Source organism: Crocodylus porosus, unplaced genomic scaffold (assembly GCF_001723895.1).
Source record: "Crocodylus porosus isolate Cpor-Errol unplaced genomic scaffold, CroPor_comp1, whole genome shotgun sequence".
NCBI classification, from domain to species: domain Eukaryota; kingdom Metazoa; phylum Chordata; order Crocodylia; family Crocodylidae; genus Crocodylus; species Crocodylus porosus.
This window is the reverse complement of record NW_017728949.1, coordinates 31,784,083-31,798,762: the sequence shown is the minus strand read 5'-3', so window position 1 is coordinate 31,798,762 and position 14,680 is coordinate 31,784,083. Positions and strand designations below refer to the sequence as shown.

Sequence of the window (14,680 nt, the reverse complement as noted above, 5' to 3'; positions counted from 1 at the left end):
GGGTCCCCCCATGGCTGATTGCTGATCTGGGGGAGGTGTGAGTGCGCTCCCTGGCAGACCCGGAAATGGATCTTCCAGTCCACTTCTGGGTTTGCTGCCGAGCATGCGGGCCTTTCTCTCATGCTTCTGTGGGACGCTCCATCCATCCCAGCCTTGCAACATTCATGAGCTACTTGGTACCTCAAGGTATGTAGAAAAAACATTTGAAGCTGTGTCTATGCCAGAATCTCTGATTCTCTGAATCAGCATCGAATCTTCAGATTTGGATTTGCCTGAATTGAATCAACTAATCAACTAATTAAATCAGCTAATTGAATCACTGTCCCCGATTCTGTATCCGAATTGAATAGGGCCCATTTTGCCCACCCCCAGCAATTACCCTGGATAATGGGTTTTACTCAGATGTAATGATGTAATATTTATGCAGAGCTTTAACTGATGCCAAAGGCAGTTAAATGAGCAGAGTGGCTGTAAATCAGCCAGAATGGTCTTGAAATAATCTTTAAAAGAAGAAAAAAATGTGATGGACTAGAACCTTCCTCAGATGCTTCAAGAGAAGGAGGGATAGGCTAGTGTCAAACAGTTCTGAAAATCTATCCTGGTGCATTTAAATCTGTAAAATGTTTGAAATTTCTCCTGTCGCAGTCTCTACATCATAACATTTGAACAAAAGACAAGCAAAGCTTCTTGTTAATCATGCTAACATCACAATGACAAAGCCAATCATGAGAACCATTTATGCCCAGATGCTGCAACTTTTTTGCTACTTGGCTGGAGAGAGCCAACAGCTTGTAAACATAAGGGATTCTGTGTTCTTTATAAAGATGACATGCAGTAGAAGCAGTATCACCCACAGGGGCAAATATGAACTGTTTCTTTTCCCAAAACATTCCATTTCTTTTAACAAAATCCCCTTACTCAAAATGGAATATGATATGAAAACATATAGTGGTAAATTATACATAATGATTCTGCTAAGTCCAGCCGATCAAAATATTTTCTGATACCTTATGCTACTGAAAATTACTTTAATATTTGAAGTCGCTGACATGCTCAGCAAACATTCAAGAAGGAAATTACCAAAATTATTTCTCTTGTATATATCTGAAGGTTAGTTGGGGTTTTTTTTTGCAAGAAGCTATGTTTCATACAGGGATACTAAGATGCCAACATTCCATAGGCTAAATTCAGACCCCATGTAAATGGAGTATAACATCAAATTTATTTCACTGTGACTTCCAGTTGCTTAACTTGCTCTGTTTATGATTTAACAGACATATGGTTGTGCTCTAAGCTATTGGGCCTTGTGCGGGGAAGTAAGTATGAAATGTGGACAACGGTATATAATCATATTCCCTGGTGGTTTCTGGACCACCAACATAGCCACTTCGTTACTAATGAAGCACATGAACCACATGCAAATCTCTTTAGTCAGGCTATCCACTATTACATCTATTAGGGAATGAAGATGTGGGTATTCACAGAAATGCTGGGCAGTCTGTCCTTTAACACTCACGTCTTTAGGGGGTGCTTTACCTGTCTGCAAGATTTTGCTTTCAGAGACATACTTTGTTGAAGACCTGACATTCTGGAGTAAATTTGCAAAAACATGTATGTGATTTAGCAGCCATATTCTAAAAATATTTATTTGCTGTGTATGTTATAGTTCCTAACTTTTAAGTACCCTACTGCCTAATGGAAATCAAAATCCCATATTAGGTACCTGAGCTCCAGTATAATACAGACAGATTCAGGCTCCTAGGGTGAAATTCATAGAACCCAGCATGTTTTGTTACTGTTGATATCTTCATCCTCAATTATTATTTGTATTACCATTTGACTAGCACTCCTGGGTAATCGACCTGGATATCACCACAGTCTATTTTTATTTTTATTGATCAAACTAAGTGTGGCAGCAAAGTAATTAGATAAGAAATTCAGTAGCTTGAAGGCTCTCATTACATCTGATAGAGAGGCAATTTTATCATACTGCAGTACCTTTAGCTGGAATATTTAGCTGTATCTCTTACCATTAGCACTGGGTGAGGGGATGGAGAAAGAGGGGAGAGAAGAAGAATGAACAAAGGACATTTTTAACAAAACTTTCCAACTTCAGCACTAATAGGAATACAACTACTTTGGGGCTTCAGTCCCACATACAATGCTTGCTATCTTAGCTGAAATACAGGGGACTGAATCTAGAATGTCCAGAGCCAGAAGCATGAGCTGTTAAGGCTTGAGAGAAAGCGAGCCAAATCTCTATGGCTGAAGCTGTAACATACTCTGTGGGTTGGACACAGATGAAGACTTGTAACTAATTAGTGGGTTACATGTAAATCAGTGAAGAATTTGCCCTTGACTGGTCATCTGAGATCCACAAGTTTTTTTGTGGTGGGACACAGTGACTTTACCAGTTTCATACAAAACCCAAAGAAATTAAGAAATGAAAAAACAAATTGTCTTATAAAACACGCCTACCAATAGAGCAGCACAAATAGGACCGTGGATGATGTACAGCAGATGTGTTTCAGAACTGATCCAGCAGCTGCAGTGAAAAAACAAGCATTTAGCATTTCATTGTTACCCTTTTCTCTTTTAAAGACAATGTTATTTCTTTATAAATTGGAAGCTGAAATTTTACTTACTTGTCATTGTAATATAAACTTCTAGCTACCGCATGAATGCAGGCAGGGATCAATGGGAAACCTGAAAACAGCAAGTAATGTGATTATTTATAACTCTAACCAAAGCTGAATTCTTACTTCATTATAAGGTAAGGTAAAATGTCACTGAATAATACTGAAGCATAATGAACATATTTAATAAACCGTATTATATCCTGCAGGCCTTAATCAGTCACATAATACCATTGCTTTCAGTAACATTTTTATTTAAAACAGAATTTTTCCAGAAGAAGGCCTGATGCATCAAAATTCTGTGGTATTACCAAAAAAAGAAAAGAAACTGTGGGTAAATAGTGCAGCCAGTAAGGCCCTGTTCCAGCAAAGCATTTAAGCATGCAAGTAGTTCCACTAACTTCGATGAAAGCACTTTTGAGCTAAACTACATGTTTTGAGATTTACTGGATCAGGCTACAAGTAGAAAGATGTAAATAAAAGATTTCAGTTCAGACAAGGGAAGTTAATGTAACAACCAGTTTCGGTTCTACATTCCCATTTTCTCATTGAGGCTAAGTACAGACAGTCAAAAAGCCTGAGGTGGAATTGATCCAATCTATGCAGGTTTCTCTAAGTGGTGTAGATTGGATTGTCAGTGACCCGAACTCATGTTCACTTTTCAGCTGGAGCAGGCAGTCAGATGCCTGCACTAGCTGAGGCCAGAAGACAGGTGGTTCTCCCACATTCCTCTGACTATGCCAGACATTACCAAGGACACCTGAACACAGCTGAGTGGCTGCGCCATCCTTTACTGGCTGTCATTACTGACATACTTGTACAAACCCTTCTTGTTACCCTGCACATTCCTTGGTAGCCGCAACTCCAATTGTACTTTGGCTTTCCTTTCCAAGCAATGCTCTTATATTCTCCCTAGTTATTTGTCCAAGTTTCCGCATCTTATAAATTTCCTTTTTGTGATTTCGTTTACTGAAGAGTTCCCTGCTAAGCCAAGCTGGTCTCCTGCCATACTTGCTGGTCTTCCTATGCATCAGAATGGTTTGTTCCTGCACTCTCAGGAAGGCTTCTTTAAAGTACAGCCATCCCTCCTGGACTTTTCTCCCCCTCAGACTGGCCTCCCAGGGCATCTTGCCTATGAGTTCCCTGAGCGAGCTGAAGTCTGCTTTTCTGAAATCCAGAGTCCTATTTTGCTGCTCTCCATCCTTTCTTTCCTCAGGATCCTGAAATCAATCATCTCGTGGTTGATGCCGCTCAAGTTGCCATCTACTACTACAATCCCCACCAATTCTTCTCTGTTTGCAAGCTGCAGGTCAAGAAGAGCACGGTTCCTAGTTGGTCGCTCCAGCACTTGCACCAAGAAGCTGTCTCCAGTAGTCTACAAAAACTTCCTGGATTGCCTGCACACTTCTTTCTGTATTGCTCTCCCAGCAGATGTCCAGCTGCATTTATACACGTACCTTTGTCTGGTTTGACGCACTGATAATTGAAGGCGCCAGAGCAGACTCAATTAATTGAGTGTGAATACTACGCAAACTGATGCACCCAGCACTGCATTGCATGCATTTGTATAAATAGCAAAATGAGTGTCGGTGTGCAGAAAATGGTGGTGGTGGACTTCTGAACTAAAACACCTTTGATGCATTTTAGTTCAAAAGCATGCTGTTGCTATTTTCTCAATACTGATGGGTGTTTCATTGTTTATACAAATGCGGTCAGGCCGCAGCTGGAGTACTGCATCCAGTTCTGGGCGCCGCACTTCAAGAGGGATGTGGACAGCATGGAGAGGGTCCAGAGGAGGGCCACTTGCATGATCAGGGGGCAGCAGGGCAGGCCCTACAAGGAGAGGCTATGGGACCTGAATCTGTTCAGCCTCCAAAAGAGAAGGCTGAGGGGGTCATCTAGTGGCCTATCAAACTAGTCAGAGGGGACCAGCAGGCATTGGGGAAGTCCCTGTTCCCCTGAGCATTGCCAGGAGTGACCAGGAATAACGGTCACAAGCTAGCAGAGGGTAGATTTAGGCTAGATATCAGGAGGCGCTACTTCACGGTCAGGGCGGCTAGGATCTGGAACCTACTTCCAAGAGAGGTGGTCCCTCAGGTCCCTTCTGACTCTAGAACCTATGAAACTATGAAGCATGCGCTGCAGCACGGGGTGCTTAGAAGTGCTCAGGGCTTACGTGCATACATGTGTACAAATGCCCAGGGTGACTGAAATCCCCCATGATAACCAGGGCTGTGATTAGGAAACTTCTGTTAGCTGTCTGAAGAAATCCTCATTCACCACTTCCTCCTGCTCTAGTGGTCTATAGCAGCCCCCCACCATGATATCACCCTTGTTGCTCTCTCCTGTGACTGACTCAGAGCCTTTTTTTTGTGGGGGGGCAGCTGCAGTACCTGGTATCGGCTATTCTAGTGCCAAGATTGGTGGGGGGGAGAAGGCAGTGGGTCCTTGTACCAGGCTGAGCTGGCAGCTGCCCCTTCTCTCCCGGAAAATGAACCCACCTAAACCAAGCTAGCCCAGCAGGCAGCAGTCACTGCTTGAGCAGCAGGTGGGGTTGGGAGGGGGCTTGCTCAGCTCCTTGGGCTGTGGTCCCTGGAATCACCTCCCATCAAGCCAGAGAAGTTTAGGGTGAAGTTATTTTATCCTGTGCAGCCACAGGGTCCAATTCATGGGGGAGTCTAGGGAGGTAGGCAGCTATGCCCTTGTGGCTGCAGCACCTAGCTGGAGGTGATTCCAGTGTGGGGACAAGGGCGGATGGCTGCCAGCTCAGCCCAGCACAGGGACCCACTGTCCCTTCTCATCTTGGCACTAGAATTGCCCCCACCAGGTGCTGTGGCACCCCCAACTAGTTAAGGGAGAAGGGGCAGCAATGCCCTTGTGGATGCAGCACAAGGTGAGGGATGATTCTAGTGATGAGATGGGGGGTGGGCAGGTCCCTAGGGCTGAGCTGGCAGCCACCCCTCTTCCACCCCCATTGCCACACTAGAATTGCCCACAACCGGGGGGTGGGGTGGGTAGCCATGCCCTTACAGATGCAGCACTGGCGGAAGGTGGTTCCAGAGTATGGCTCCTCCTCCCTTCCCACGGACTCAGAGCCCCATGGCTGCACAGGACTCGGCACTGGCTCAGGGTTGTGGAGGAGGGGATCTTGCAAGCCCTTCATGGAGCCACTGCAGTGTAGGTCGCAGGGCTCAGGACAGGCAGGGGCACTTTGTGTCCCTCTACCCATCCAGGAATGAAGAATGAACCACTGGTGCTGCTTTTCCCCAGCAGGTTGCAAGACTGGCTCCCTTCCCCCTGCCTCTGACTTGCTTGGCTGACAGCTAGAGAACTTGGGGTGGGGCTGGTTAGATGTTTGGCTGGAGCAGTCAAACCACACTTCCTGTGAGGGGAGTTAGGAGGCCCTGCAAAGTCCCCTGGGACTAGCAGACTGCAACCTACCATGATTCACAATTGGACCTGGCTCTGAAGTTCAATAGATTGGTCCAACCTAACTGGAGTAAGTTTAATACTACATGGATCCAGGTCTTAGACTAGAATCTTCCATTTTAAAACTGGTCTATGTGCCTCAAACTTTCATTTTGTTATAGGTATAGGCTGGTTTTCAACCATCTAAACCAGAAAAAGTGCAATGTCTGCACCTAGCCTTAGAAAATGAAGAGTCAGCCATAGATACATTTCTGTGTATGCTGATTGCTAGCAGCCCTGACTATAAATAGCTTCAATTCACCCTTCTCTTGATATGTAGCAATAAAAATAACCATATAATTGTATTAGATATATTTTACCTATATCCATTTTACTAGGTCCCCTTGTTTCTTGTTGAGTTGTAGAGTGTAGGAGAAAATGATCTGTATCAGGTGTGGAATCTTATACTTTTTAGCACACATGCTACATGGATACAAACTTCTATAGCAGGGCTCTCCAACTTCTAAGTGGCTGGCAGCTGTATACTCTTCAGGTATCCCCCCACAGCGCACTGTGTGAGCAGGAACCCGTCTACTGGGAGTGGTGGCTGGGCTGGAGCCCAGGAGCTGCAAATTAACCCCTTCGGTCAGCAGTTAGACAGACCTGCTCTATTGCACCATACACTAAACCATCACTTGATTTATCTCCATGCCACTCCTGGCATAGGAAGCGTAGCCTAATATATTGTTTTAGCAAGAAATTCATACCAAGATATACGAAGAAGTGTTAGTTCAAATCATAAGCAAAAAGATATTCTGAATATTGCTCTTAAGAATGCTGGCATTTTCTGGACTTCAAGCTGTTTTTAATGCTTAAAAGGAAACTTCACAGTCTTGACATAAACAATAGCTTGTCTAGTATTCAATTAGCTTGTGTTCTACAGCACAGGCAAGTCACATACTTATCTAAAAAGGGATTTAGTGAAGTTATACTGAAATAATATTGAACCACTGAAGCTACATTTTTGAGTAACAACTGATTATGGGTGCTCAACCTTAGATCTGATTTTGAGAAAATGCTGGTCACCCAGGGCCTTTGTACACACAGCAAAATTGGCCTTTAAAGTGGCTTAATTGCCCTTTTGCACCACTTTAATGGCATTGCTATTTGCACGTTCGATGGTGTATTCCCCTTTAAATGACTTTGTTATGTAGCAAGGTAAAACCCATCTGTGGTGTTTGCTATATAACAAAGTGCAATGCAAGGCACATGGTTGGGGAAGCTTGGGCTTGGCAGGCTTCCAGCACCCTGTGCATCATCCCCACCAACTTCTCCCATCAGTAGGACACTCAGCCACCCTCCTGCCACCTTGCCATTCTGCCCCAGGGGCAAGCCAGCTGTTCCCCGGTGGTCCGAGGCAGCAGGAAGGTGGCGGGGATGGTGCACGGGATGCTGGAGCTTACCTGCTTACCTGCTGGAGCATGGTTGGGGAGAGGGGTGAGCTGCCGGTGGGCCAAGTGGTCCCTGAGCTGTGGGGGACCCCAGTGCTTCCCTCCATGGTGGCATCTGCCTGCTGGCACCCGGCCTGGGCAGTCTCGGAGGGTGCTGCCACCATAGAGGGAAGCACCAGGCCTTGTGCAACTCAGGAGCTGTGCGACCCAGCAGCAGCTCATGTGGGCAGGCTCGACTGAAGAAAACAAAAAAACAAAATCAAGCAGCAAGGAGCCTAATCTTTATTTGTCTTTTTTTTGTCCTGGAACCTGCCTGCCTGCCTGAGCTGTGCAGGGCCTGGTACCTCCCTCCACGGCTGCGGCACCCCCCAGGCAGCTCCTGGGTGAGCTGCTAGTGGGCAGGAGATGCCCAGGGTGCACTGCAGTTGTAAAGGGAAGCACTGGGCCCTGTGCAGCTCAGGCAGGCAGACAGGTTCGGGGGGGGGAACAAGCTCCTTGCTGCTTTGTTGCTTTTTTTGTCTGCATGAGCTGTCACTGGGTTGCACAGGCCCTGAGCTGTGTGAGGCCTGGTGCTTCCTTCCATGGTGGCGGTGCCCTCTGGGACCACCCAGGCCAGGTGCCAGCAGGTGGGTGCTGCCCAGGGGGCACTGCTACCATGGAGGGAAGCACTAGTGTCCCCTGCAGCTCAGGGACCATTCGTCTAGCCAGCAGCTCAATGCCTTCCCCCTACCATGGGATTGGCAGATAGGCTGTAAGGACTGGGCCCCCTAACCCTTGGGTATATGCAATGAAGGGCTAGTTCAGTTTAGCTCTGCCTAAATTGAAACAGTAGAAATGGTGGGTTTTTAAAAAAAAAAAAAATCAACTATTCCAATTTAGAGAAAACTAAACTGAACTAAACCCTTGTTGCATTTACAAGCACCTCCAGGCTCTAAAATTAAGCTAGTTTTTGAGTCTGGGCAGTCAAAAACAGAAGTATCCAAAACTATTGATAATTTATACAATTTAGGGCTGAAATATTGTGCAAATATAATCAGAAGACTGAAATCTGACTTTTGAAAATGTGCTCTTTATTCTATTGAAATCTGTCAGATATGGCTGGCTGCTTTTTATGATGCTATTTTATAATTGAGATCTCTAGACACAGTAGTTCTCTCTCTACTTTTTGAACAATATAGGTCAAATGGAACTGCTGGAAAAATAAATGGTTGGCCTTCTCCAAGTCAGTTTCTGACCCTCCACCTAGGCATGGCGAGACTTCTTTGAAAATAAACATTCATTCCTGTATAAATATCTTAAAAATGAGAAACAATGAATAATTACTTCTTAATGTCTTCATAATAGGAGACTATTTTCTCTATACAAAGGAGGAGTCACTTCCTGACTCTACAAATGCAAAGATAGAGGTACGTGCAAAAGGATTTGTTAAGTTAAGAATTGTAACATCGTTAAAATATTAAAGAAAGAACTGTATTTCATTCTTGTGCAATATTGCTTCTTATTTCAGAGAAACAATATTGTCTGGTGCACTCGGAATTGCTCAGAAAAAGTAAATGATACCATTTGAAACTGAAAATAATAAAGGCTTTGCACATTGTACCCCAAGTGTCATAGTGGTGGTTTTTGGTCTCCTCTCCTTCCCCTCTTCCCCCCCCACAAAAAAAGAAAAGAAAAAGAAAGAACATATGTATTGCATACCCCAGCCAAGAAGATAATACCACATTAAATGCTGTTTCTCTGCAAAGACAGCCACCACAATGAGAGTATGCAGATAAATGCCTTCACAGAGCATCCAGAAGTAATTGCAACCCATTAGATACAGGTAAATGAACTGAGACACTTTGCAACTAACCTGTAGGGGAAAAAAGAAAGATAAAATGTAAATAATTTGGCTGCAATAGTACTAGTGAGAATCAATGGCAAAGTGGAAAGCACTGGATTACCCTGCTTTATTATAAATGTTGCTTTGATACGTTTTTATTCCTAACATCACTCTCATGATTACATTCAGAGGCCCCACACAGAAGGTAACAGTTTCACTGATTTGATTCTGGGTACATTAGCAGCCTCCAGCAACACGGTGTGCGTCAAGAAAAACCTCAACGTTATGTTCTCCTCTCACAGGTTCCTTGCCTACTTGGGCGTAAATGTACTCATTTTGACAAATAAAAATTCCTTTGTGCAATTATCTGAGGCCAACTTCTCTACGAAGATCTTTCACTTAGGTCTCTTATCCCAGAGGCATATAACAATGCAGCAAAGCACCTTGAGCAGTTAAAACATACAGGGGCAGCAGTGACTTCTGGCTGCTGCTGTGCCACTAGCATGACTGTATAGTTGCAGCAGCAGTGGTTTTTTCCACTCCCCCCATCCTTCTTCCCACCACAAGCTGGCACTTCCCTGTTTGCCCCAATCTTACTTATGCTACTTTATCACCCTCTCAGTTACATTAGTTGCTCCAGTAGAGTCAGTGCATGTACTTTCTCCAGGAAAAGGAGAATAATCTCCTGAATGGTTAGCCCTGGTGCCAACTATACTAAGCAGAAATTGTCTATAGGTTTTGATTTTCCTCTCTGGTTTTTCTCTACCAATTTATCCCCAAGTAAAGGACATAAAAATCAGGCCCACACATCTCTCCCTCTTTAAATTTGGCACTCCAATTATAATCTTCAATTATATCACCATAGGAATAGGAGAAGAAAAAAATCAATCTCAGCCTAAAAAAAAAATTACTGTTACTTGGTTTTGGAGCACAAATCTGAGTTCTGTTGAAATAGGACAAAACTGAATGTTTTGGGATACCTTTTTTTTTAAAACCAGTAAAATGAAAGTTATTTATTACACCAGAACTATATATGGATTTAGGCTTGGTTTCATTGGATTGCTAAGATAATCTTTCCCTTAAAAATAAACATACAAAAGCATACAGCAAGACCATTTTAATTTCGAGTAAATCCCAGAAATGTATTATATCCAATATAGTAAACATATTAAACCACCCATGAGAAAAGAAGATCTGTGTACTAGCCATTAGACTCATTACTATAAGGACTGCAACATTGTATAACAACAACGTATTTCACTAAATATTAATTAAAATATTTCAAAACATCCAGAATTACCAAGACTCTCAATGTAAACAGTCACCAACATGAACACAGGCCCCACAATCTAGCCCTAACTAATTAATCCATTTTAGCTCCAGAACTGCCCTTGAGTGAAGTAGCAAATTATTATTATCACACTTTAAAGAAAGGAAAGCTGAAGCCACAATGAAAGCAGTTTTTAGACCCTTGGATTAAACTCCAGCCTTTCTGACTGCCACCCTTTAGGCAAATGTAGACCCCTGGCATAAGTTCACAGCAGTCATCCTTTCTGGTTCTGTGTCTATCCTGTAGTTGTTTAGCACTGGGTAAAATGAAGCTCCACATGATACACGATACCAGATCAAAATCTGAAATATCTGAGGCTGTCTATTTAATTAATCCCCCTGTGATTTTGAAACCTCATACCCGAACTGGCTAAGCTGCTTCTAGACATCTGCTGTTATATTAAAAATGAATTCATTGGTACAGTAATTGAAACATTTTAGTTTTTATATACATCTTTTCATCAGCTATTCATCCCTCATTTATGTCATTTTCATTGCTAAATCTCTTCCCACACAAATCAACAAGGCAGCCAAATACACTTTCACGCTTTCACTTACTGGATTAGTCGCAACTAACTGCTGGTTGTTGGCAACTGCAGTCAGCCAAATTATTGTAACAATGGAATTGCAAACAAAAGAGAAAAACAGATTTTTATGGAGGGTGATCCTTTGGCAGCTCAAGCTCCTAGGAAAGAGAGATGAGATAAATTAATATATAATAGATACTTGAGGACTAATCTGATATTCTAAAGTTTTGGAATTTTTTATTTTATAGGAAGAAAGCCAGATATTAACTTTTCCTTCCATGTTCAGTTTTACATAATTAATGATTATTTTGAAAGATACAGGATGCCTTGTTTTTGATTGAATATAATGCAAAGCAAATCCAACAGATACCATTATGCCAATAATAAAAGGACTTGTTTTGTAGGAATTTACTCAAAAAAGCCTCTGGAAAAATATGTTTTTATGCTAATGTAAGGGGATATTGTATTCCATACCTCCATCAACTTCTGACAATATGTCTCAAAATAATTGATGTTTATGCAGTGTTATATAGAGCAAGGGTGTCAAAGTCACCTGGGCCAGATTTGGACCATAGAGCACCTTGCTCCCAAGCCACATGGGCTGTCACAGTGGCCACCATGGTGATAGAGGTGGTAGCGAAGGGTCTGGGAGAACAGTCTAGCAGTGTCAGTGAGCCAAGCTCTCCACTGATGGTCAGGCCTTGTGGGGCCATGGATTGTGCAGCAGGCCAGACTCCTCGGCTTCTAGTGCCTGCTGCTTAGGCAGGCTGAGAGTCTCTGCGGGTTGTATGTTTGATACCCTGAATACCAAATATAAAATTCTTACCTTACCATACATGACAACAGTATGGCCTTAAGCATATAATTGATACCTTTGTTTGCTGACCTTCCATATCTATGTAAAATCTTAACAATCTATAAATAATTCTACAAGTTTTAAAATGAATATATAATTATATTATTTGTCTCAGTAAGCTCTTTCAACCATAAATTCACCAGCCATTGGCTTTAAAATTCATCATTTACTTTGAGCTTTTTCTCATTATTAGTCTTGTTTTTAAGGGATGTGGAAAGGGAGGTGGCACTGTCTTTTTTGGATGCTTACCTCCTATGGCTTTTCAGTTATACAATGCTCCTTGCCTCTGAGAGGAAGTTTTATCATATAGAAAGGAATGATACCAGATTAGGAAGAGGGAAGAGAGCCAAAACAGGACCCTCTTCTTATGTCTGTGGCTGGCAGCAAGCACATGGCAAGAGGAAGAGAGTTTCATTGCCTCCAGTTTTCTGGATTAGAGAAGCCAGTTGGCTACAGTCAAAGGAAAGTCCAAGCAAACAAGTATAGTCCTTTATATTTTCAGTGATCAAAGAACTCAAAGTTTAAATAACTAAGTGCATAATATGAAATACAGCTATAAAATGCTATGTATAAATGATATTTAAGGTTTTAAGTATATATAAAAAAACCTTAGAGGAAGATGAAGGATTAAAATAATCTAAAAGACTTATTTAAGGAGAACACACAGCAAATTCTTTTAGAGGTGCATTTCTTCCTGTAAGCAGGAACATGAATGGCGGTTCCATTATAGTAATGCAAAGGCTGTAGAAATCTGCTGCACAATTTGATTTATCCCTCACTCCAGAAAAAGTTACAGAGTCCTAACCTAGTGTTGCTTATACAGCATGATACGTGAATGTTGCTCATTAGAAATTTTTTTGTGAAGATCAACCTTACAGACAGAAAGAAAAAAAACAAAGCTAGGTAAACAAAATGGACTCAACACAAAACATTTAAGTTAATGAACTATTAAGGGTGTATAAGTAATATTCCAAAAATGCAATTCATGAAAATTTCAGAACATATACAGCTGTTTGCTGTATGTATGAGACAGAGGACACTAGGAGAATCTCTCCTACTTGAACCTTCCACACTGGATTTGAATGCAACGGCAGTCCTTTCACTACATGAGTATAAGAATCCTCTACTTTCAGTACAACTCTCTTCAAAAGATTTGGGGAGGGAAAGCAGCCCAGGCTTTGCAGTCTCTTGAGGACATGTGAAACACAGGAAGGAAGGAAGAAGTTCACCAGACCAGGTGCAGACAATTAAGATTAGATAGGAAGTAAATTACACCCATTTAAATCTTAGAATAAGGCTGCTGTAAAATAAGGATCACATGTTTATCACATTTTTCTAAAAGAAAAAGTATGAAGTGTTCCACATGTATCCAAAACTGCCAATAAGTCAATGAGGCCAAACTGTGGAGTCCTTACTTACACTGGGTCCATTGACATGAGATGTTTATTGTGAAGTTTACTAATTAGCTCCACAGTAAACATTGCGTCTACATGTGTACCCACATTAGGTTGGAGTAAACTAATAAACTCCTTCTACTCTACAGAAGTGCATGTGTAGATGCTGCCTTGGCTGTCTGGGGTATGAGGGTGCTTTACTGTGTGGCCTGTCTGCTGAATAGCCCTCCACTGGATCACCCTCATGCCGCAGCCAGCCCCCTGAAGCATGTTGATCTTGGGGGGGATGGGAGGCAGGGGGGGCAGCCCTGAGCTGGCAGGATAATCCCTGGGGCTCCCTGCCACCCAGGGCTGCTCCAACCTGGCTCAACTTGCTGCAGTCCTGGGCATATGTTCAAATGGTGCACCTAGCAGCAAGAAACTCTAGAGCAATAAGCTCCAGAGTTTATTGCTTTGCATGGATTACATATGTAGATTCATCCACTGAGTAGTAAGGATATTTAGTCTCAGTGAAGTAAAACTTGACCATATAAGGAATGAGTAAGGGTGTTCAAATGTGGCCCTACATGAAACCCCCATGTGCCTGACGGAAATGGATAGAAAACATAAAGAAAAAGAATTAAGTGATAAAAGATACTTGGTTAGATTTTTTTTTCTGTGTATTTTATATATAAAAACAACTCCAGCCTAGAGCTAATTCTTAAATGCACAAATGAGTCATGAACAAATCTGGGATTCTGTCTTATTATCAAGACATCATTGCACAGGCAAGGAAAGGAATGTACAATTTATGAGGCCATCTCTCAGGGTCACCGAACAGCTGTTCCTGTTGAATATTCAGCACACCCACCCCCACCCATGCATGAAAGCATCACAGGACAAGAAATAAGAAAGAAATACTTATGACATTTAATAAGGAAAGATTGCTTTCAGCAATAAATAGGATCCCTTCCTTAGTCTCCACCTCTACCTTTCCCCCTACACACATCTCTTTTCCATGCTGTGTTTTGTTAATGACATAATAGCTTTTACTCATACCTATTCATAATTATGATCTAAGTTCATTTTAGTTTCTCTTGCTATACTTAAATTCCATGCATTAAAAAGAAGTTAGAAATCCCTCTGTGTAATTCTGCATTTCCGGTCCTTATGATACTTCATTTTATTCATAGATTTCATAGACATTAGGGCTGGAAGGGACCTCAGGAGATCATCGAGTCCAGCCCCCTGCCCAAAGGGCAGGAAGTCAGCTGGGGT

General features: G+C 42.4%; 1 protein-coding gene across 1 annotated transcript in view; it reads right to left on the bottom strand.

Annotated features, from left to right (window-relative positions):
• Positions 1–14,680, bottom strand: part of CALCRL (calcitonin receptor like receptor) — a 109,242-nt gene that overhangs the window by 17,772 nt on the left and 76,790 nt on the right. The window contains exons 8-11 of the mRNA XM_019553978.1: positions 11,205–11,331; positions 9,194–9,347; positions 2,646–2,706; positions 2,479–2,545 (exon numbers count right to left, since the gene is read on the bottom strand). Coding sequence (XP_019409523.1) covers positions 2,479–2,545; positions 2,646–2,706; positions 9,194–9,347; positions 11,205–11,331 — 409 coding nt within the window. The remainder of the gene's footprint in view (positions 1–2,478; positions 2,546–2,645; positions 2,707–9,193; positions 9,348–11,204; positions 11,332–14,680) is intronic.